The sequence below is a fragment of the Lipophrys pholis genome (assembly GCF_963383615.2).
Source record: "Lipophrys pholis genome assembly, chromosome: 11".
Taxonomy (NCBI): Eukaryota; Metazoa; Chordata; class Actinopteri; order Blenniiformes; family Blenniidae; genus Lipophrys; species Lipophrys pholis.
In genome coordinates, this window is record NC_137631.1 from 24547133 (window position 1) to 24571985 (window position 24853).

The 24853-nt window shown below is 44.2% G+C and overlaps 1 protein-coding gene across 1 annotated transcript; it reads right to left on the minus strand.

Annotated features, from left to right (window-relative positions):
* Nucleotides 1–412: 412 nt before the first annotated feature.
* ccnd2a (cyclin D2, a) lies at nt 413–21701 on the minus strand. Its single transcript, XM_080474837.1, is given in 6 exon segments — nt 413–715; nt 6473–6621; nt 16501–16641; nt 16644–16659; nt 19609–19824; nt 21276–21701. Coding segments are annotated over 6 exon segments (1023 nt in total). The 5' UTR covers nt 21603–21701; the 3' UTR covers nt 413–541.
* Nucleotides 21702–24853: the final 3152 nt, after the last annotated feature.

Sequence of the window (24853 nt, forward strand, 5' to 3'; positions counted from 1 at the left end):
CAAGTGTACAAGTGATAATACTCATATGAATAGAAAACGGAGAAGAAGAAACTGAAGGCTCCCCCCATAATGTGATCCCATGTATGCAGTTTCTTGAACGGTTTCCACAATTTCTACCAAAACGGCTTTTTCTTTTTTTTTTTTTAACCAAACTCTGGTTAAAAATATAACTTAAAGATCATACCATACAATCAAAGGCAGAATGCAAATATGATTGGCTTCCCTTCTGAATATCCAAGGCACTGCAGAGCTTCATCTTGTATCAAATTGTGTTGCTTTTAGACAAGAACATCATAGAAAATCTATTTTGTGTGCAGGTGTTTCTGACTCGAAGAACAGAAAATCTACAAAAAAAACCAAAACTAGCAAGCATTGTTCTTTTTCTTTTAAAGGGCTTGTGTTTTTAACATTTTTGTTTTTTTTGTTCTTTTTTTTCTGCTTTTAGGAAGAAAAAAAAAATTGAGTTTTTTTTCTTTTTTTTCATGATGCTTTTTCTTTTTTTCTTTTTGTAAAATCCTGTGCAATGACGCCCTCTGCTGGTTCACAAGTTGACATCGCGGACGTCTGTCGGGGTGGAGGACTGATCCAGCTCGTCCAGGCCTTTGCCGCTCGGGCCCCTCTGAGTCTGCTGCTGCTGCTGTTGGTGCTGCCGCCCTTCACGTAGGCTGCTCACCAGCACGCGCTCGATCTGCTCCTGGCACTCTTTGAGAACATCCTGTAATGCGACAAGGAAGGAGAACGAAATGTTAAAAATGAAAAACCCCCAAAAAACCCAACAACATCCATTTATGATCTGCTTCTGGGGGACAGGAAGTTGTTCTGATTTCCACATCATGTTGGGCGCTTTTGAAAAGTCGTTCTCCGTGTGGTCTCGATTGACAGTTCTTGAAAACATAAATGTCATTTTCAGATGTAATGAAACACGAGAACAAATACACTTGTAACATTCTTTTTCCTTGATTAAAAAAAACAAAAAAACAACATTTCAGAAAGGTAAAGTTTTTTCAAATTTGGGGTGGCACAAGTGCACAGACCCTTCAAAAATGCATTTTTATTCAGAAGGAATCCCTTAGGGGGGAACAAAAAAGTTATGATTTCTGTCCATCAAACTTAATGAACTTTATAGATGTCACTTTTCACCACAGTCTTTCTATTTATAACTTCAACCAATTCTCAGTGATTGATTAAGCCTAAGTAAAAAACAAAAATCCTTTCTTCTTTTTTTTTGCAGCTATTACAAAGGAAAAGCATATATATCGTAAATTTCAGTGGTGTGTGCATGTGTGCGTGCGTGTGTGTGTGTTGTGTTGAAGTATAGGGCCTCAAAGCAGTGAGACCAAACATTTGAAATGATCACTGACTGTCGCTGTTCTGACAAAGGCCAGACCCTCGCATTACATCAGCCCACCAGGATTGTGCATTACAAACCACCCCTATGGTCCTCACACACACACACACACACACACACACACACACACACACACACACACACACACACACACACACACACACACACACACACACACACACACACACACACACACACACACACACACACACACACACACACACACACACACACACACACACACACACACCTGTGCATGCCTGTATCGCAAACGACCCGCCTATCCCTCCACCTTTGCCATTCCCAAACACACAAAACCTAAACAGAAGTATCCTTGACAACAGTGGCTGAAAACACAGGTAGTATTAAAGCTATGTTAATTACATCCACCTCCTGTGGGAACACAAAGGTGGTGCTTTTTTAACGAGAGCCAGTCTGTGTGCCTGGCTGCCTGCAGGGGATCCATCTGAGACCCAGCCGCCTCAGCTTTCACCATCAAAGACCGCCGTGGCAATCTGAGAATCCACCTGGGAGTGGAGCCCCTCAACAGCGCTGAGGCCTCATATCCTTCCCTGATGGAGGGTTGAGAGAGGGGACAGCGCCGTGCAGGAAGAGGGAGCAACTCTCTGGGGAGGCGGAGGAGCGGTGGAGGGCTTCAGTTAGAAGAGTATCGAATGGGTTGTTAGCAAGAGCGTCGGAGAGAGGTCAAACTGTTTCAGCGCGATGAACAGCAATCGTGGCCGTTTGCAATCTCGGAATAAGGACACCGCTGCAACTCTGTGAACTAATATGAAATTTCCTGTCAGTGGGAGCTGATGGAGAGTTGACACTGCTCTCTGGTGGTGGCGTTGTATAAAACAACACAAGCTGAGCACATGCGCACACATGCATGGTGACCCCCCCTGCCTCAAGGCATCTGTGGGAGTCACGAGAGAAGCAGAGAGATGGGTGAAAGTGGACCACTTGTGAAGCAAGGAAGCATTCTTCAGAAATGTTGCAGCTAATTTAAACCTGATGGGCCACAGTTTGAGTCTGTGTTTTGGCCTCTGGTGCCGTTGGGTTAAAGTGAGAACCAAAGCTCTCGGGGGTGAGCGACAAAAAGGTTACTCCGTCAGCCAGAATGACACGGCGTACGTTCAAATGTGTGGAATGTTTTCAACTTCAAGTAAACTTTCCCGATTAGAAAGTTGGAACACGTTTTGAATGTGCAATTTTAAAGGGAGTTTCCAATCAGACTTTAATCTAATCAGAAATCATGACACCTCACAAATCACCAGCTCAAGTACGTTTTGTAGCTCACGGAGGAGGGTAGGTGGATCTGGGCAGCATGCCTTTGGGAGAACATTTTCCTCTCAGCGTAGTCTGATGTGGAAGAAACCCGACCAGCGTCTGTCCCTTAATCTCCTCCAGAGGGTTGCCGCCAGTGTGTGTGTGTGTGTGTGTGTGGGGGGGGGGGGGGTTACACACTCACACACATTCAAAATCTTCCTAGCACCATGTGCCCCATTGGTCATAAAATCTCAATTCCTGTGAGAAAATTAAGTAAAGAGCAGAACATGTAAAGGAACTGCCTGTGTCTTACCACAAGAATGCATGCCTTCACTTCTTAAAAGACACCCCACCCCCCGCTCCGTCTCTGCTGCTCTTTAGAGCGGCAGTTCGGATCCCATGCCAAGCCCCATGGGCTTTATTTGAGAACCTTTAATGACTTCAATGTGTAACTACTGGAAACACCAGTGCTGTTTTCTTGGGGAAGCTCAAGGTACTCGGACAACAAGGGGCCCCGACAGCGCTCAATACATTGACCATGGCAGGCAGCGGTATGCCGTGGCATCTTATTTTGTAGCCTCAAACCGGAAAACACATGACCGCCTCAGATCCTGCCTCGCAGTCACAGACCTCCACGTGCTCCGCCTCAAAAATACATCATACTGCAACAATCTGTCATTCTGATGAATGGAGGCATGCTCTCTATCCCTGGGCGGCCTTTGTGACACTGGCAGAAGGGGGAAGTCGTGCAGACAGACAAAACCAAAAGGAAGAAATGTGTGAAGCCGTGGAATGTGTTTAACTGCTGACTGCACCACACAAGACTGTGTTAGCTACCCTGGGAGGACTCGGTGGTCAGACAGCTGAAACAAACACACAGGCACACACACATTACAAATCTTAGGGAATGTTAAAAGAAAATGTCCGGGGGCTGACAGTGGAAATGGGAAGTCACCACATGACTTGAATTTCCACAATTTACAATAAAAAAAAAAAAAAGTGACCTTTCCCTTTCTTTCGCCGGCTTGCTAAAGGACCCGTGTGGTGACGCCACAGGCGGCGCAAATAGTGATCGTATTTCCTAATAGATGCATCTTTGTTGCAAGGATTTGGGTTGAGCAAATTATTGTTAATGGATGGCATAGCGATAATGGGGGAAAAAAAACAAAACACGGCCAAAGACAGAAACGTGAAAACGTGTTTCCGGTGTCTTAGCATGTGACCCTTTCAGAGGAAAACCATGAATGAGAGACTATGAGTAAATAAATGTCAAAACAATCAAATTAAGGAAGCGTTGGTTTCAAATCCTTAACCTTCTCTAACCTTTACTTCCTGTTTCAACAATAAAAAAATTAAAAAATGGGAAGCTTCACACTTCAATCTGCGTGAGTTTCATTCTAAAATGTGGCGTGGGAAGCCCTGCAGCTTTCTCTTTGAGTTTGAAAGCATCACATCTTATTTGTCTTCAACATTAAACTCAACACGCAGACACACGGGTCACGTTTCCTCCCGCCACATTATGACACACAGCACTGTCTCCAGTGTGTCGCCCCCCTCGCCCGGCCACCTCAGGTGTGTCTGTGTGAATCAACACACATTCTTCAAGTGGCCCGGGACAGTGATTTGGCCCCTATCACATTTCCAGTGGAAAACCGCAGCCTCTGGATACCACAGATGCCAGCAGGGTGCCAGGAGGTGGTGGTGGTGGGGGGGTGGCATTGGCCATGATGCTGTTGGCAGCAGCTGCGGCAGGGGTTGGAGAAACTTGCAATGCCTTCATATTTTGCCTGGCTCGTTGGCCGACAGGCTGCTCGATGCTGCCCTGCCATCTTGGCGAGCCTTTGCTCTGTCAGCCAGAATCAAATACGGCATGTTATGAGTCTACACACAGTTGGAGTTGAACTTGCAGCCCTAACTCTGACAACTGCAGGTAAAAAAAAAACAAAAAAAAAACGGGTGCTGAAATAATGTTTTCGGTACAAAATCAACATATGAAGTGCTTGTTTAGGGAAGTTGTGGAAAAGTAAGGCATAACTAGTAATTATTAAAGTGACGGGTATTGCTATTTGTTTGTTTTTTTTCTTCTTCGTGTCACCAAAATTAAAAATACTCAATATGGCCCCTTCAGGCACTGAAAACTATCATTGGGCAATTTTTTTCTTGTTTTATTAAAGTCAACTCATCCAACAATTAAAGCGCATTGTATGACGTGTTTAGGGCCATATGTCAAACCAAAAGATGCTCAGTAATAAATATAGGTTGGCTTCTTACTAAACCATCACATATGTTGAATTAGGAAGGATGCCCTGTGCTTCGCCTCATCTGTTTACTGCAAGCCATGGCTTGTCTGGATCCAGGAATGTAAGAAGTTGATCATAGAGACACAGAGCGACTTAATTCCCTCAAGTCTAAGACCTGCAGCCGAAACACACTGAGGCCCTGTGCTGCTGAGGCCAGCTATTTGTTTTTCCTCAGCTGCTGAGCGAGACTTCACACAGCTCGCACCAGAGGGAGCCATGCTTTCCAGCAGTGATGCATTATGGACCATAGGAAGAGACGAGAGAGGGCTGATTGTTGCGAGGGAGGCATGACACCCCCTCAGTGTCCTTTTCACACTTCAACAGCTTTCTTCCACCTCCTCCTCCTCCTCCTCCTCCTCCTCCTCCTCCTCCTTCACCTCTTTTTGGGACAGAATTTAACATATGAGGCCTGATGCCTGGGATCAGTGTCCTGCACACACCTTAACTGCAACGGTTATAATGAATCTGCTCTTACTAACAAAAAAAAAAACTTAATTTTCTGAATCTTCCTGCCAAGCTGGTGGCTTCGGATCAGGGACTTGCTTCCCAGCACAATCTTAATAAATGATAACTTGACAACTTATCACCTCCCAATCCCGTTCTTCTATTTTATCGATAGTACTGCCCACTTGCTCACGTTTGCAGCCCGATAAAGCCCTCTCCCATCTGCCTGATGAAAGCCAGGCATCTCAGAGTCACAAGGGGCTCAAACTCATCCACCACTGCAGCATTCACTGCACCCAGGCAGCCATACAACAGCCTGGCCAGCATTCCTGTCAGCGACAGAGCATTCAGTATATGCGCTCAACCTGGCTCGATTTAGAGGACTCTTTATGCGAGGGGGGCCCTGAACGGCAGGACTGAACAAATGCAAAGGGATTTAAACAGACCACACGCTACCGTAAAGTCCAGCTAAGTGTAAATAATTTTTTAAAGAACTTTTTCGAGGGACAAATACCAACTGTTGAATGCCAATGTAATTCAATCTGAGTCTGACAATTCAACGTTTCACTTTAGGGCTGCTGAACACACAACAATGTAAAAAAGAAAAAAAAGAAAAGAAAAAACAACAACGTGGTTTTTTATTAAGTTTTCAGCTTTAGTTTCAATCGGAGGAAGCAAGCTGCTAGAAATCAAGTGGACTTGCTCATTGCTGCTAACAAAAACAAAAAAATGTGTTTACATGATAAGAGGATGAGAGCCGTGGTATTTCTTAAAAGATATAAACTGATGAAAAGCAACAAGTGAAAGCAGCAGCTGATTCGCCTTTGAATCAGAGATTTACTGTAATAGTGACACGAACACCAGTGAACACCTGACGTCTGCAGTGATAAATCTATTTACTCATACTCGTTCAAATATTACTCAGAAAAGTCCCCCAGAGCTTCCCAGAAAAAAGAACTCTCAGCGAAACAATGACATATAAAACCTCGCTTGGAAGTGACTTGCTTGAGTTTCATACTTATTGGGTCTAATGATTAAAAAAAAAAAATCTTTCTCAACAAAACTGCTGTAAGTGCTCGAGATAAAACATAAAAGTATAAAACAAACTCACCACTTCTGTGTTTGTGATTTTGGCCAGCAGATCCGTCAGACTATCCCCCCACTGTGACTGGTCAGCTGAATCCAGCTGCAGGCCACAGATCGCTGCCCCCACACTTCCTGTGGCAATCATGGAGGGAGGGTACATGGCGAATCTGAAATCTGTGAAAAGAAGAAACACTCGCTGAGTGGAAAGTGCATGCAGTGCTCTAAACAATAGGAAGAAGTGTTTATTGTAGTGTTAAGTAAGGAGGATGAATGGTTAACCAATGTGCTCATTCACCCCTGGATTCTTTATTCACCTGGCGCAGTTTCTAAATTGCACTTTTCAATTTATACGCGCCACAAAAAAGGTAGCGAGACGTACCTCACGGAGACAATATGATCTGGTAATCTAGCAGTCAGCTAATAAATACTCCTTCTATTGCACTGGGCCTGAACGCAGCGCTCACTAATGACCAGAGGCCTGGATAATGAGGGTTCACTTGGCTTGTAAAGGAGCTGAAAAGCAGCCACCCTCACCCGCTCCCCAATCCTGTCCCCCCTTTCCCCAGCCCGGCCCCTTTTCTTCCATCTCCTGAGTAAATCGTGTGCTCGCTGAAAAAAGCCCCATAGCGCTTGGAAAAGGAGGAATAAAGAGGCTCAGTGCCTTTGCCAATGCGCACTGCTGTAGGTCCTTTTTCCACGTGTGGTCACAGGCGTGCGTCTCAAAGACCAATAACCTTGTTAGCTCCCCTCACTGTCATTCATAATGCAAATGAGACAGCTTGTGAACGGGCCAGAAGCCCGAAAAGGCAAGGCAACTGGCATACAGTGAGAGAGAGAGAGAGAGAGAGAGAGAGAGAGAGAGAGAGAGAGAGAGAGAGAGAGAGAGAGAGAGCGAGAGACAGAGAGAGAGAGAGACAGACAGACAGACAGAGGGTTTTTTTTTCTCTTCACATACAAACACACACTCACTACTTTCTCTATTCTCTCTTTATGTCTTGCTCAACTTCTACCTTTCTTTTTAAACAACACACGGTCTGCTTAGATGTGCCTCTGAATGGCACACATGCCCCGGCTTTTGTTGCGACAACAGGCAGTGGTTTGCATTGGCGGCTCTCCTATCTTTTAGCATATTAATAGACTGGCGGGCCTGTGAGAGGGAAGGCAGAAGAGTGTGACTCCATTGTCCAGAGTCATCACCTCATTTCACCCAATTGAGAGACGCAGCATCCATTCCCCTCTCTGCTGATACCAATTCAGGGAGACAGGCTAGACAAAGGCCGTGGCTGGACATGAGGACAGGGGGTCGACAGGGGGGAGGAAGATGAAGAGGGAGGGATGGACGGGATGGCGACAAGGCAACGAGGAGAAAAGAAGAGAAGGTGGTGGGCGTGGTGAGAGAGGAGAGGGGGTAGACAACTCCACTGCACATCACTCTCAAGTCTGTGTCCAGACCCTTGTGAGGTTTTGGAAGAAGAAAAGAGTCGCCCTCCAGTGACCCTCACCTCCCGCCTCCCGTCCAAACCGCCCCCCTTCCCTTTCCCCTGCAAGCATTTCTCTGTTCCTGGGCCACCTATGGGCTGGAGGAGTGGGCAGTGGGGGCATAGAAACAGCCTGCACATTAACATATTGCCATATTCAATTGCAAAGCAAACTGCGTGCGATGGCTCTGAAGGAGATTTTTCTTCCTTCTTTTTTTTTTTTTTTTTTTCATCTGGAATCAAAGAGGTAGGCCCTTTGATAGCTGCAAAGGCAGCCCCTCACTGCCTTTTTAACATGCACAGCCAGGCGCTTTCTCATCTTGTGGGCTCAGTGTTGACAAATAAATGAACTTATTATACACCCCTGTGTTAGCTGCTGGGCCTCTGCCAAGGGCCGATTTATTAAAGGCTACCTCAAGCCAAGAGGAAAGAGCGCACAAAGCCCCTCAGCATTACATCACTGCTGCAAGAGCACAACTTTCTATAGAGAGCCGAGAGGACAAAGGCATACACGGATTTACTGTAAGTGTGCAGTGAGTGCAGACTGACAGGCAAGGCGACAGACACCTGCGAGACACAGGCGAGAGACAATGCCCCGATGCTGCCTGCATGCTTTAAGACGCGGACACAGATCAACACACACACGCACGCACGCACGCACGCACGCACACACACACACACACACACACACACACACACACACACACACACACACACACACACACACACACACACACACACACACACACACACACACACACACACACACACACACACACACACACACACACACAGCACAGATGTAGGTTTGTGGGAGAGCTGAGTGGCGGGCAGTGGGCAGCAAGCTGATTTTTCGCACTCAAGACAAGACAGGTCTGTAGCAGAACAAGGACGTGCGCGTGCAGCCGATGCGAGCTGACACTCCGGCCTGGTGGCTACTGCATGTGGGGGGAAGAATGGCTGTATTTTAGGAGGCCCTCATTGATATTCATGCTGAGGATAAACAGTGTATGTAGCTGAGTGGGGACGGCGGCGGTGGAAAGCTCCCTGTGAGCAGCGGCTGGCTGGCCTGGCCTGCACGCCTCTCAGCCCCTTCAATGGCCCTTTCTCCTCCATGTGCCCCCTCGTCTCCATTCCTCCATGTTCCTACCCCATGAAACTTCATCCCCAGGCCTCTGGTCACACAGTCTGCTGCCCTACATGGCCCACTCCTTCTGGGTGGCTGCAATGCACAGTATGCACATTAAAATTGTAAATTAATTAAAGTTGGAAAGTCCAGCCAACAGGAGGAAGAAAAATATGCCTCGTTTCTCCTCTGCGCACTCTCCTCTCTTTCCAGTGCTATAAGTCAGGGTCTTGTATTCAGCACATGTAGTGTTTAGTGACCTTTTTTTTGATTGAAGAAGCAGTATTAGGGGGACCCCGGGCCTGTTGACCGATTAAGGTAAAAAACAAACATCATTTTGGGATTGGCGTGACAGTATGTTTCACCACTAACGCAACACAGACCGGCAGTGGAAACGAGTTGAGCGGAGAGGGCTACTCAGACAGTCTACCTTGTGTCCTCTTCGAGTCGCACAAACGACGGCTTCCAAACTTCTTCCACATGCAACGAAAGGTGACAAAGCTGACGGAGAAACAACTTGATCCTGCTAGCTGTCATATCCCATCGCTCTTGCTCGAAACACACAACAAACAAAAACCTTAAGTTACACGCACTACGGTCAAAGATTTCTAAGGTTTTCCAGAAGAAGAAAAAAATTCCTGCTCGACTATAGAATCCTGTCAGGGTTTCTTGCAGCCTTTCGCCATCATGTCTTCAGTCACAGCTGCAGCCTTGAGGCGTTGGTGACTTCAGTGTTGACGAGCATGCATACAGATTTGGATGAGATCACGGGGAAAGAGGCAGAGGAGGTTCATTTTCACCTGACTGGAAAAATTTATGTGTAACTGATAGTCTGTGGGTGAGAGAAGCAGTTTGAACCACCATATCTGATGGTCTGTTGATCGATCTCTTTCAATGCATACTGTCATGCTCTCTAATTCTTTTGTTTATCAACAAGATTATTTCATAATTTCTATTATCTTGCATCTCCTTTAACCTCTAAATGCTGTAACAACCAAATATAGTTGCTATTGGACTGAATTGGTTTTATGCACCATTACATTTAGGCCGTTCATACCCTTTAAAGGTTTAAAAACCTTTCTTCTAAACTATTAAATTAGTATTTTTCATTACATTTAAGTTGTTTAAGCACCAACAGCAGCTGTAATTAGAGTGGGGACAAGCTTTGTCCACCTCTTTCCGTCCAAGGATTCAGTTCAGTGCCCTTCCTGTACAAGCCTGTTAACTCACTTCTAGGCAAAAATCTATAAAATTAGTTATATATTTAACCCTTATATCAAGAGAAAAGTTTTATCAATGACAAAGCTATAGAGCGTGACAAAAATGTTCAGTTCAAACAGGCCAACGCTAACATTTACTTTACCTCACATCCCAAATATTAGTCTCTATGGTTAACACAACCTCCAAGGTAAACACATAAACCTGAAAAGATTTTGATTTGTAAACTTTTTTTTTAGTTGGAGATAATTGTAGCATTTAAAGGAAAAAGAAAAATCTCATACCTTTATATTTCTTGTAGTGACTCAGTTTGCCACAGTATTTATAATATGGTGCAGATTACACTGGTGAGGTGAGGAGGTGGGGGTGGGGAATCAGGACATGCCACTTGATGATTCAGCCTGCATGTCACATTTTTGGGCACCTACTGTCAGGAAGCTTCTTCCTGCTTCATCTGTTGACAATGCAGTCGGACCGGACATGACTCCTCACATGTCCGAGCGTGTGGAGACGAGATAATTTGCTTGAGGAGGAGGCTAATTTGTCGGGGTTCTGACTCATCAAACATGAAGGGGATTTTATGTAAACAAACACCAGTACAGAGCTTTTTATTGACCACATCTGATATGAGTCATCCCATCTCTAGAATGCTGAAGCGAGCCTGGAGGGGATTCTCCATGCAGCAGCCACTTGGAGAGGAAACTACAAGGAGCATTCCTGCCTCTGGACCAGAGAGACCCAACAGCCATAACAGAATACTTATGAATCACAGCACCATATTTCAGCAGCTCCTGCCACTGTTGTCCCAGTTACAGCAGATTAGGGTTTGATAACAGTTACCAGTTACTTAAGTAGCTCTTTTGTTGCCTTCCATTGTCTCTCTCAGTTTGGCCTGAAACATGTTATTTTAATGTTTGCTTTGACACATTATGTGAGCTCAGTCTGATGACGGATTCGCTAATTAACTTACATGAAGTTACAACAGTTAGCTAGAGGAAGATGTGCTATAATCTGTATGTTACTGGGTTTTTTTTGGTTTAAATAAGAAATATATTCATGAACTCCTGAGAATGAGACGACGCTATTGAACAGCTGGGATAAACCGCCAATATCTAAAGCCCCGCTTACACGACAACGAACACGAGTGTATCTGCAAAACTTTCTTTACTTTTGGGGGGTCTGTTTACACGACACCAGTGTTCGGAGCCACTGTATCCACAAAGTTTTTAATCCGGCTGCCAAAGTGGAAATATTCTTTCGCGGCCATGATTCCCTCCTGCAGAGACTGCCGGAGGCTACGGAGCCTGTTACTGCGCATATCTCCCCCTCCCTTCCTGTTGAAAATAGTTCCTTCAGCTCATGTCTATGTAAACAAACATGGCCGACCCGTAGTGGTATGACACACGGTCCGTATTCCAGTTTCATCGTCCATATCAGTAGTTTTATAGTTGAGACTCACCCCTGATAGCATCCGATTCGTCATCAGTCCATATAAATGTCGGGTTCTCCCGATTTCTTTCACGTTTACAGTATATTGTTCTCTGCACACATGTCTGTGTGGTTTCATTACTAAAACAACTAACAGTGCCCTCCTGTGGCCCGGCATACTAACTACGTCGTTGTCAGTGTGTTTGCTGCTGCAGTGTAAACGCACTCCTTTTTTTTCACGGATTAGGCGTTGTCACATGAAACGTTGTCGCGTAAACAGGACCTGAACCGCAGGTCCTCCAAAGGTATGTTAATGTTTATGTCATACTGCTAATACATTCCATACACGGGTTACAAGCTAACATTAATGTTTGAAACAGTTGGACATCTTTCATACTGCCGTCAGGACGAATTAGTTGGTTCAGGAGTGATAGGCGCACCATCCTTGAGTAAACACCAGCAAAATTGGAACTGTTGCGACAATAGCAATGACTAATGCCGAAGCTAACAGGTGGCTTTTGAGCAGGACACAGAGATATCAACTCTACAACTGTTAAATTTAATCCATGAGGCAACAGTAAAGAGCCAAGTGAAATGTCAGGGATTGTAGCTGAGATATTAATTTAATAACAGTAATCGGTTACTAGTGTGTCACTGCCAAAAGTTGTGGTATTACAGTAAATTGCATTGACATGTTAGATGCCAACAGTGATTGTTACTTTTCACTGAAATCTGAGTTACAAAGACAAACTGGAGAAAAAACAGATATACAACGGCATCCAAATTCCAGGTGTTTTAAAAGCGAATTAAACTTTTGTCTGACATTCTTTATACACTAGTAGAAGACACCACACTCAGCCCACATCTGTGAGTAAAATCTAAAAGTGTGGCATTAATATGGTTTGCACACCTTATGTCTCAAATTGATTGCTGGGAACTGGATGTTCAGTGCCACTGAAATATGCTGCATAAAAGAAATTAGAGCCTTTATAAAGGCAAATTTGCTAGACAAGGGTGAAAGTGAGCCCGTGCTGCAAGGCTTGGCTTGACTCCACATACCACAAAATACTAATCAAATGCTATTCAGAGACAAAAGAATGAGCACTCGGTTAGTTAAATCACTCATTATTTAGATCCCAACTTGTAGCAAAATCTTCATTGTGTCCTTCAGGACAATTGACTCCCTCTTAGACAGCAGCGTTGGCCCAGATCCAGAATTTTCTTTTGATCAACTTCTATGACTATTGTCACCATTCCATGCATACCATTACAGGGAAGGCTTTTAAAAAATACACTATAATCCCTGCCAATATGGCAAGAAGACGGAGCTCAATAACTGCAGCAGACAGGTTGGGGTGCATCTGTCTGCCCCATGCACCCCATCCATTCTCCCACTTTACCTCAATTGAATAAGAATAGAAGAGGAAGCTCGGAGAGCTTGGTGTCTGTGTGTAGGAATGGAGGTTCATAATCTCCCTTAATGAGCTTGTTTCTGGGCTATTATCCGGCGGCCTGCCTCAGGGAAATGCTGGTGTTTCCTATCAAGTGGCCCTGCAGCGCTGACCCTCACATGGCTCTGCATATGAAATGTAAGGGCCCAGGCCTTTTGTCTCCTTTCTCCCAGCCTCTTGCTGAGCCCCCCGAGCCATTTGCATAGTCCTGAATGGACCGGCCAATGTTATTAATTAATACAGAGCCAGCCTGCGCCACCTGACAAAATCCCACCGAGTGCCCCGAACGGAACTGTTTCATCAAAAGAGAGGAGCCATTAGGAGTGAGAGGCCTTATTCTCCACTTCTTCTTGTCTCCGTCTTGTTTCTCCTGAAAACAGAGAGCCGTGGTTTCATGCATGTTTTTCTTTCTCGGTATAGCGACAGCAGCCGTGGCTTGAATGACAGTGTATGAAATAGGAAGGCCACAGGTGACCCGTTGTCAACTGTCTTGCAAATGTAAATCCTCCTGAGAGATCTCCTCCTCCTGCTATGCCTCCACCTTCTTAACTCTGCTCTGAGGATGTCTCGAGGAGGATTCTCACCAGATAACCCTTAAGATTTACGGCTGGGAACGTTCTACAAAACCGGGTTTCAAATTCCCAGAGATCTTCAGATGCACCAACTTGTTGACTCACTCACGCTCTGTCTTTCTCCATTTTGCCCTGGCGTTCTGTTTGCCTGGGGAGAGCGTACACAGACAAATGGGCTGCTGCTGATCCGGAGCTATCTCCAGAACGTCCCTGTCCTAAAACACAATGTCAGAGGGAAGACTCTGGGACGGCTTGTAAATTTATTTCCACTGTTTCATTGAAACGATTAAGGACAAAGTGCACGCCGAGTGTTTCACAATGCTGCTTTGAGAATAGGTCTGATCACTGACACACGCGCACACACACACACACACACACACACACACACACACACACACACACACACACACACACACACACACACACACACACACACACACACACACACACACACACACACACACACACACACACACACACACACACACACATTAATCTGTTGGCTCAAATAACGGAGATTTGGGGTGCATATCAAGACGCATTTCCTCTTCAAACCTTTGCAAACAGATATTTGCACTGCAAACATTTCCAACCCTGTAATAACACAGGAGATCACATAATGGGGTAAATACCTGTCACCTTCTTCGAATCTATTCTTCTCGACACTATGCACACGCCTCTGAATGATGTCACCAGAAGAAAACTTTTCCCATGGGGGGGTGCAGTTAACATTCCTGTTTGTGGCCTGCAGAAACCGAAGCTGTTGGTAGTCGGAGTCACCCAGAGAGCGAGAAGGCACGACATGCCAAACAGCATTAATACCAATGTATTGTGTAATGTTCCTCATTAAAAGGTTAAGCTAAACATCAAAGGATGTTGTTGCCTATCAGTCACCCCTGCCTTGTTTGCTGCGTTGAATGCGGAGTTGGAGGTGACACACCAAAAAATTAGCCCTACGGAGAATCTCAACATGGGAAAGCTATCATGTCCTCCAGCTGTAGGGCGGGGAGGCGTGAGAAGTTCGGGGGGGGGGGGGGGGGGGGGGGGGGGGGTGGGGGGGGGGGGGGGTTGGCGGCAGGGGAAGAGATATGAAAACAAGACATGCCTTAGAATTGGCAATACAAAAACAATTACACTCCTCTGGGTTTCCCAAACTCCCGGATCCTTCCTGCATCTCCACCTCACCATTTCTTCATATCATGTTAAAGGCTTGCTGTCCCTCCACGACTCGCTGGATGTTTGATCCTAAGGGAACAATTCACGTAGAGAGCAGAAAGACAATGGCCTACCTGCCTCCACCCCTGTCCATTACTCTTTTTTTTTTTGACAGAGTGCAACATGGGAATCCCCCTCCATCAGGCTAAACTGTGCTTTGAAGGTTACTGGATGCTCTGGAAGGCCACTGATACGTCTCTAAAACATGACCACATGCCAGCCCCAAGTCTTCGTCACACCCAAGATTCTAACGTTAAAATGTCATCCATGACATGCACTTTGTTTTTTTGTTTTGTTTTATGAGACAAACTATTTCCCATCAGAGGTAATCCATCTCCATAAAGTTACGGCTAGCCATGACTGGCCCACGACACACCTCTGAGCAGAGATGTTCCCGCATGTACGAAGAGAGGAAACACTTTGGTACGAAAGAAGAATGTGCAGATGAAAGATACTGTGCAGCACGAAAGTCTGTTGATTATCGCATGGTTTGACTTAGCAGCCTGTGCATGATCGGTGTCAATAAGTGTCGACCGGCGAAAAAGAAAAGTTGACATCAAGATTAGGGATGGGGCCGATCCCATCCAGTATTGGTATCGGAACCCGATACCAAACGTATTCACGGATTGGAAATTTCCAATCCAACCTGTGGAGATTTTCGATCATGAAGCCTCGTCTGTGCTTTACTGTCTGCGAAATCCATTCCACAGTTTGCGGCCAGCGAGCAGGCTAACGTAGCGACACTGTGCTATCCAAATTTTCATGGCAACATGTCCGTGGTTTGGATGTAATTTACGCTCAAAACACCGCAAAAGCAACAGCAACGTGCAAAGTTTGCAAAGCCGTTGGTACAGCGAGGCGGCCGCATCACCGTTTTAATACGCCAGCTTGCCGAGGAGAACAGCACTCACTCACTGCGACATCAAAACAATGTAAAGCAGTTCCTCCACCGCTGTCGCAGGCGATTCACACATCTGTGAAGCTGCCCCCTACTCCACACAAAACTCCCAGACCCAAAAAGACCCAATTGTTTGTACTGCATTAGAGCTGGAAAAATTGCTGTTTGTGCTGCGTTGCTAAATAATTTCCCAAGGGATTAATAAAGTCTGAGGTGTTAAAGATCCAACAAGTTTATTAATGAGATGACGACATCAAGCAGACCCCCTCATTGTCAAAATTTAACAAAAATAGTTTGTACTGCTTCCTTTTCTGACCTTATACTAACCTCAAGTTGCCTTTAGAGAGAATACATGCATACATTCGCACATTTCATACCTGTAGAGAGGAGTTTATTACAGCTAATGTAAAATCAACAATAATGATAATAATAATAATATTAAAGCAAACAGAGCTCTGGTATCAGAATAGTATCGGTATTGACAGATATCCAAATTCAGCTATTGGGATCGGATCGGAAGTGAAAAAACGTGGATCGTGCATCCCTCATCAAGATGACATTTTTTTTACTCCCAGGGTTATTCTTATTTTTGTATACAAGTTCATCCATTTAGTTATTGATGAAGGACATTAGTGTGTGCGTGACATCAGCTCTCATGGTGGCCTACCTGTGGCACAGAGAGCGATGAAGGTTTGGACGTGTTTCCGTATGAGTGCCAGTTTGTCCTCAGGCAGTGGCAGCCTCCTCACAATGTGTTCGATGAAGTCGTTGGGCGTTACTGCTGCCAAGTTCCACTTCAACTTCCCAACACAACCAGTTCCCATTCCTTGAGAGAGAAAGGAGGACAGAGAGGGAGAGGCAGAGGAGATAACTCAGAAATTTATTTTGCTAAAAACACAAAAGTATTCTGCATGCCGCAGCAGTGCCACGGTTGCACTTCGGTGACGCTCCGATTCGCATGTGGAAGTTAAGCATTAGCGTTATCATGTTAGTCTGTACTTGGCCGGGCCTAGGACTGCGAAACACCAGCAGCGCTACCAACCCAGGTGACCTCACACACTGTTTCCCTCCCCGTCTGTCTGTCTGGCATCTGGGGACTTTCCTTAAGAGGCCCACCAGAGGTATTACAGTGTGAGTGTTGACTGAAAATGGATAGGAAGCCGGTAACTGTTCAGCAGGTTTCGCGCTAAAGATCAAAAAGTTAAACAGCCTTTTAGGTCTTGAAAATGATACATTTACACACTCTAATAGTTCACACTTTGCGTTGTTTTGGGAAATCTAAAATGATAAATACAGTCCCTCATACAACACAATAATCAAACATCACCTTTCTGTAACAACAGACTGAACCAAAAGCAAATCATTTGTTATGATGGAAAAACACAATGACAGACATTAGTGTACACGTCTGCGCAATATGAGTTGGGAGGATTAGGTGTGGCCTTCTCTTCTCTTAGTATGTATTGTTACTTTCACTTCCTAGAGGAGGAGGCGGTGATTAACGGAAGAGTCGGTGACTAATTTGGGAAAAAATTTTGTGGTTTGGTTCTGCAAAGCAGCCTTGTGACTGGGACCATGGGCGCTCTTCATTTTCCCTTTCAAACAGAGAGAGAGAGAGACCACATGGACTCAGTCATGAGACAATTCAACATGGCTGCCTCCAAAGCGAGGGCATGTGAGGAAGTACTTCTTACTGTACTGAAGTAAATTTTTCAGGTATTATTACTTTTTACTTCGACTTCCTTCATGTGTGCACATTTCCACACACGGCCCCTTTCCTTGTTCGTACCTCCATGAGTGAAAGAATCAAAGCTGCCGGACGATTTATCAAGACCCAAGCTGCAGAAACTGATGAACTTAAAAGTGATCGAGTCACATAAATGATGGTTGAAAGCCAAGAATCCCCATTTCCGTTTCAAAAATAAAAGTCATGCCAAAATAAAAGCTGAGCACATAATTCATAGCGATTTATATGATGTTATTACCCTTTTTTATTTAATCTAATCTGCAACTGCCTGTCGATTCTCTAGATTTACATTGACAATGTGTTTGTGTTCAAATGAACTACTTAATCCAAAATGTTTTAAAAAAAACACTTTGTGTCAATACATTTAAATGATCAAAATTATTTCTGAATTCCATCTTGAGTTTTCCTGCAGCACAGAAACTTGAAAACAGGAACTTTTTGCTTTTGTACAGTTGCCCATACAGAAGTAAACAACCACATATAGTTTCTTGGGCTAGTGAGCAATGTCTTCTTCTTATCAACATCAGATTTTACCAAACTTTGCAAAGGTATACATATTTGATCACATGTATATAGGCACGCTTGTGCACGAAGAAATTTTCGTCAACGATTCCAGCCTTGAGCACTACAAGTCTAATGCTATAAGTTAAAAGTGAAGGCTGTGACAAACCTTGCAACACTTGCTCTGTGCTGACAGAGTGGCAGGCAGTCAGGCACCCACTTCCTTCTGCTACTGCCTTCCTCTGGTCACACCTTCCTTGTAACATTGCGGTTCTCTTTACAAGAAATTGTTACCAAAGATGAGGACAAAAAAAAAAAAAAAAAAAAACAATCACATGCCCTGAGCAGCTGATCTCTGTTTCCTGTATCTGCATGTCAGCCAAAACACTGCCTTATACAGAAACACAGAGAAGAGGACTCAGCAAACCAACTCAAGGACTGAGAGCTTCGCCTTCCATCTGTACAGAAAGGTGGAGGTTGGAAAGTGCAGCAGTGTGTCCTGTTGTTTGAGTCATCAGCCACGTCTGCTTCTGAACAGACATATTCTGTTTCACATGTACGTGTGCCGGGAAATTAAATCCAATATTCTATTTGCTCCTTAAAAAAATGATTAGAAACGACTCAAACAGGAACTTGAATCGACGGCAGCTCAGTGGGTAGAGCAGCCAGCCAGGCAGGCAGCGAGACGGCCCTACAACCATCAGCCACGTCTGAGGCACATAATATGTGGCCTCTTTCACAACATGGGTGGGATTGGCTGTTGTTTACCGAGGAATGTTTATGTAGCACCACAGACAAGTGAGGAAATGCTTATCTGATGTGAAACTCAGTTAATTAATTGGTTTACCCGGGCGCAAGCAGATGGTGTTATTGAGCCCGGAGAGGCCTTATCAAACAAAAAGAATAAAGAGAGTGACGGAAACGACCCAGCATCATCTATCACGTGTGTCGGCTAATTTTCCTTTTTTCCTTTACGATAATCTCTTAACAAGATGTGTGAGGATGAGAAATAACAAAGCATGACAAGATATCACAAATGCGCTCATCTATGGTTATTTTTGGATGAAAGCTAAACTGTAAAAGGCAAACTTGAATTTCTCAGTGTCTCTCCCTCTCTAGCTGACAGGAACAGAGTCAGAACTTTGGCTGGAGTTCAAGCTGACCTCGTTGCTCTGTGCAAATATCTGCCACTAGATGGTGATGGAGACCACCGCACGGATCCTGGATGGATACTGTAAAGCCTTGAGGGTCGGGTACAGTAAAGAGAGCCCTTGTGGAACAATTCACTTTTACTTCTTATTCACCTCTGATGACTGCGCAGTCCAAAGTGAACAATGAACGAGAGATTCACTGAGATTACAGCTGCCCCTCTGTTTTACATGACATTTTATGTGAAATAAACGCCCCCACACACGTTTCTGCAGCTCACATTATGCATAAAAACAATACCCCAGACTTATGTCTTCACACAGCTGATGATGACAGGATGAATCCAAAAGTAAGACGTTAAACCGACTTGTTGCTTACCAGCAGCTCCTGTGGTCTGATGGAGTTATCTGTGTAGATGCAAAGCTTCTCTGCGGTTAATGGACGAGTCTCTTTCAATTTGGATGCAAGAAACATGCACACTGCTCCAAGCAGCTGCAGGTTACACTTTTTGGTGGGTACCACTGCTAAAAATCTGTCTAAGTAGTTCATGGCCAAAGGAAAAACTTCTTCCTCGCACTTCTGCTCCTCACAGACCTAGAGAGGGAGAGAGAGCAGACAATGCAGCAATGTTGAGCATTGGGAATCAGTAACCCACCCTGCAGTCACCTGACGTTTTACCCCAGCAGCACTCCAAATGTATACAAAACGTTCACAAGATAACGGGAAAAAAGACGGATCACATATTAAAAAACAAACAAAAAACAACAACACATGTATAAATTCAATGACACACATACTTGGGGCCGGGCCAAGAATTTGCGCCCAGCCCTGATCTGTTGCGACACCATATATTAATTCGAAATATATTATCTTACAAAGAATAAACTGCGACGCAGACACATACTGTCAATATAATGGCATTCCTGCAGTTCATTCACTGAGAAATGAATTCAAGTCACAATCAGCCAAGCCAAAAAAACACCCCGACAGTGCGGCACACGGAAACACGCTTTATTTTCTTCATTCGTCATATTTTCATAAAATAATTAAAAATACAAATAAATTGCCTAGGTCCGTTTTCTTCGCACGATAATGTGCAGGAGGGTCTTCCACATCATAGCCGACAATTCCTATCCAAATCCGTAAAGGATAATTATGAATAAAATGTCAAAGTAAAAGGCGAGTGACGAGCGGCTGCTCCGGTGTGCGTCACCACCGAGACGATATATTCATTTAAAAAATTAATTAAAAATATTTAGCGCGTCGGACCCCGACAGTAATTACATGTAAATAAAGCCCAAACGCTCGGCTTTGTTTCCAAACAGGTGTTGGGCAGAAATAGTAAACGACGTGCCGAAAATTTACCATATTTCCAACATAACGCGCTGCGACGGGGCGAAGACATAAAGAGAAGATAAGGCCCTCGCCCCTTCCGACATTTAAAATAGATATCTAAAATGTTTGCAGCGCTTTTCGCGATCACTTCTACATTCACCGGAGGCACAAGACCCTCGTCTGTCATTGCCGATGGTTTTTGACCGCTGTTATTGCGTTTATGACACCGTAAATCCTCTTTAAAGCACGACTGCTCCAGTAAAAACCAACATGGCGATGCAACAGCGCAAAGGCAGCATTGCAGCGGGGAGTGCATACGTGTGCATGGAAATATTCAGGCTATCTAAAATAATAACATTAAAAAAAATCAACAGGCAGCCTGCAAACAGACGACGTGAGAGTTATGGCAAAGAACCCCCCCCCCCCCCCCCCCCCTCCCCCCGTGTCATAGACATCGCAGCTTCATGAACGCAAGTCTTCAAGACCCAGACTTTAAAAAATGGTGAGAAGAAGAAGAAAAATAGCAGAAAAACGACACATTCGGTCAAAATGAGGAATAAGCGATCGGAAATATGAGCAAAGCGTCACATCTACTGTTCAAGAAGTGCGATCGTGGCTAAGAAATGCAGCAATGAAACAAATCCGGAGGCTTTAAAAGCCGAGTACGGAAATAATAAAGGCTTGTCAGCACTCGGTGTTTCGATTTATACCTCCAACATCCAAGTCGCGACCATCCTCCTCATAAAGGGCTGAATGTCTTTCTGGACGCCTTTGAAATAGGAATATTGGGGTAGAAATCTCTCCTCTATAGTCAACAAGCTCTGCAGGACTCTGTCATCGCACAGGAGGTTCGGATCGGGACGAGCTCGTATGATGGTGTCCATTTCGAGGCAGAGCAGCTCCATGGTGCTTTCACTTGAGTATAAAAAAACAGGAAAAAAAACAAAAAAAAAACAGTAGAAATTCTCTCGAAAAGCAGCGTTGCGGAGGGAAAAAAGGCGACGAGGAGATGGCAGGGAAAGTCTTTTTAGAGGCATAAAAAAGTGAGACTGCAGGGGCTCCGTAAAGAGTAGTCCTGCCTCTCCTTGTTGAGAACTTTTTTCCTCTCTCCCCTCAGTGCGCCTCTACTTTCATCTGCCTGGCCAGATCAGGCGCATTTCAAGCCTGCCCTGCATGCGCCACTGACGCAATTCACTTCATTACCAGCCCAGACGCAACATGCTACACTCCTGTCCTCCCCCCCTCCTCTCTCTCTCTCTCTCTCGCTCTCTCTCTCGCTCCCCCCCCTTCTCTGTGCTGTCCTACAGCCCAACTGCTTGGAGCTTTTGCAAATGCACATTCATTTTGAAACAAGCGCAGCATATATCACTGGTTTCACCCCCACCCCCCACCCCACCCCATCTACCGATTGTTTTAGGCTGAAAAAATAAACATATGTAGATTATTTTATCACTCGTTTATATTAAATAAGGAATGTGATTGGTTAAAGCTGAGTTGCTTTGTTTTGTTGACATGCTTCTTTCTTTAAAAAAGTCTCATGATCATGACATAATATCGATTGTTGCATGACGATAAGGACATCATTCAACAATAAAAAGCCAGTTTGACTCCATAAAGTGTTAGAAGTGACATCTGGTGAGGAACATTTGAGCACCAGTGTGGATTAAAGAGATAATCTACCTATTTCTGCATCGATTTAGGTCAAAATCAACGCGTCAGAGAACCTCGAGCAGTGCTCAACTTTTAGATAATGCATGTTAACCTTACAGCGCGCGTGCACGCGTACAGGACAGTGCACGCGTACAGGACAGTACACCCACCCACACACACACACACACACACACAGCAGCAGCAGCTACAAACTGCTTTCGGTTTATGCGATAGCTTTCTAGGAAATGAGGCAGCACACTTCATGTCCGCTTGACAATCTCCCATTAAAGATGACACAGAGCTCAAGCAATATCAATGCATTTCTGCTGTGGATCTTCTGCTGTATGGTTTCTGTGGAAAAAAACAAGCAGGTGGAAACCAAGCCGAGAGCGTAAGTCACTGGTGAGATAATTAAAAAAAACGACTGCCAAATGATTTAGCCTCACATACAGTCACAAAGAGAATCTGCATGGGTAAATATGTTAATCCCCGTCCCATTATTAGACAACTTCAAAGACTGAGTTCTGAATGAATCGAGACGTCAGTGCATCAGGGGAAGGATTGGGGGACTGTAAAGTCCTCAGAGCTGTTAATTTCCATGCGAGGCTTGGTGGCTATACAGCAATGCATGTGAGAAAAGTGGGGGTAAATGTCTCTTTAAAGTTTTTTTTTTTTTTTTTCTCGAGTCTAAGTGGTTTTCTCCTCCCTGTGTGTCAATTTGCATAGCCAATAGCTCCACAGCGCTCGACGAGGCTGTGCGATTGTTACTGGGCAGACTTCTTCTATACCTTCCTCTCTCTCCCCCTCTCCCCCTCTACCTCTCTCGCCATTTATAAGTAGCCTCCCAGCTTAAAGCTTGTCACTTTTGCTTAATCAGCCTATCTGACACGTACATCAGCCTCAAGTAGCATTACAACACTCATTCTTTTGTGCGCATTTCAATACTTTATATTCAAAGCGCACATTTGTCGCCTTTTTTCTTTTCTTTCTTTCTTTCTTCTTTTTTTTTTTTTTAAAGTTCCTTTAACTTGAAACAATAGTAAGAAAATCACTCTCACAAACTTAACGAGGCAGCGTTTGGTTCTTAGTTCAATTCATTTTTTAAAAATGAATTTATATTATAATTTTAGTCTGGAAAAGTGATGGGGAACTCTGGATAATCAATAAGCAGTGGATATAGGTGATTTTGTTCATCAAGGCATTCATACGTCATAATCATTTTCTTGGGGTGAAATTATATTTTCCGGTTGATATATTGAAGTACAGTCGATATGTTAAGTAAACACCCCCCCCCCCCCCCCCCCCACCCCATTTTTTTTTTAACTAAATATCTTTTTATTTTTTTATTTTTACCAACTAAAACATGCAACTAGAGTTTAACAAAAGTCGCACCAATGGAAATGCAGTTCCAAAGAGAGCTGCGGTGCAAGAAGCAGGTGCTCCGGATCCTCCGGACATCCAGCAGCATCAGCTGCTCTCAGCTCATCAAGATGCGCAATTACGCATCTCAAAGCCAACGTCTCAAGCATTTCTTCACAGGCTGGTGTAAGTGATGGCCGCCACTGCTTTGTTATAGATAAAAGGAGTCATTTAAAGTTTAAAAAAAAAAAAAGAAGAAGAAGAAGAAGAAAAAGAAAAAGAGCGGAGTCTGCTGGAGCACCATCATATCAATGGGAGACACTTTAAAATTGCCCACAGGGCCATTCTTAAATCTTGGAATCTTCTGAGATAATAAAGGTAAAGCCATCTGCCATGTGGCTAAAAAAAAAAAAAAAGAGAAGAAAATAAATTCAAAAAAAAGTTTCATTAGTTTGAGGTGGTTTAAATGCAAATAAATATAAAGAAGCTGTTTATGTGATCAAGAAACTTTTGTAATAGATCAAACGATCACGCCTCGTGATGTATTTAAAGAAATAGCAACGCATGTGTGAGGTTTTCTTTTTTTTTTTTTTTTTTTTTTCTCTTCTGCAGCGGAACAGCTCCTCTGAGTGAGACCAGAAACAGCAGCAGGAGCGCATTCTGTCCCCGGAAGCATTCAATTATCACACAAGAAAAAAATAAAATAAAATACAATAAAAGAGGAACGCACCCGTTTTCTAGAAAAAACACAAAGGAGCTGTGACAATTCAAGCAAGAGATGCTTTTGTTGGAGGAAACAATTAACAGAAAGGAAAGTTTTGAAAGTTTGACGCGGTTTCTTCGCAAGGAATGTCGAGCAAATTCTTTGAAGTTTTGAAATGTTATTTCCTTAACAAAAATCGTTAAAAAAAAACAACACACACACATACACACACAACTGGCATCGGGATTGTTTCCAAACTTGCACTTCATTAATACGATTTTTTGGAAACCAAATGTAATCCTTTATTTATTTTTCTTCATAAAGACAGACACGTGTATGAAATAACAGAATTAAATATATGTGTATATGGGAGAATTAGTCGGTTTAAAAAAATGAAGGGGAAAAAATGCGATTAAAAGTGAAGGTGGTCACTGTTTGCAGCGCGCATTGACTCATCATCCGCGCACCTTTCACACTTTAAATCACCAAACTGAGACCAGAGGCGAGCAGCCGGCACCCGGATAATCACAATGTCTCTGTCTCTCTTTCATCTCTCTCTTTACCGACATCACAGCA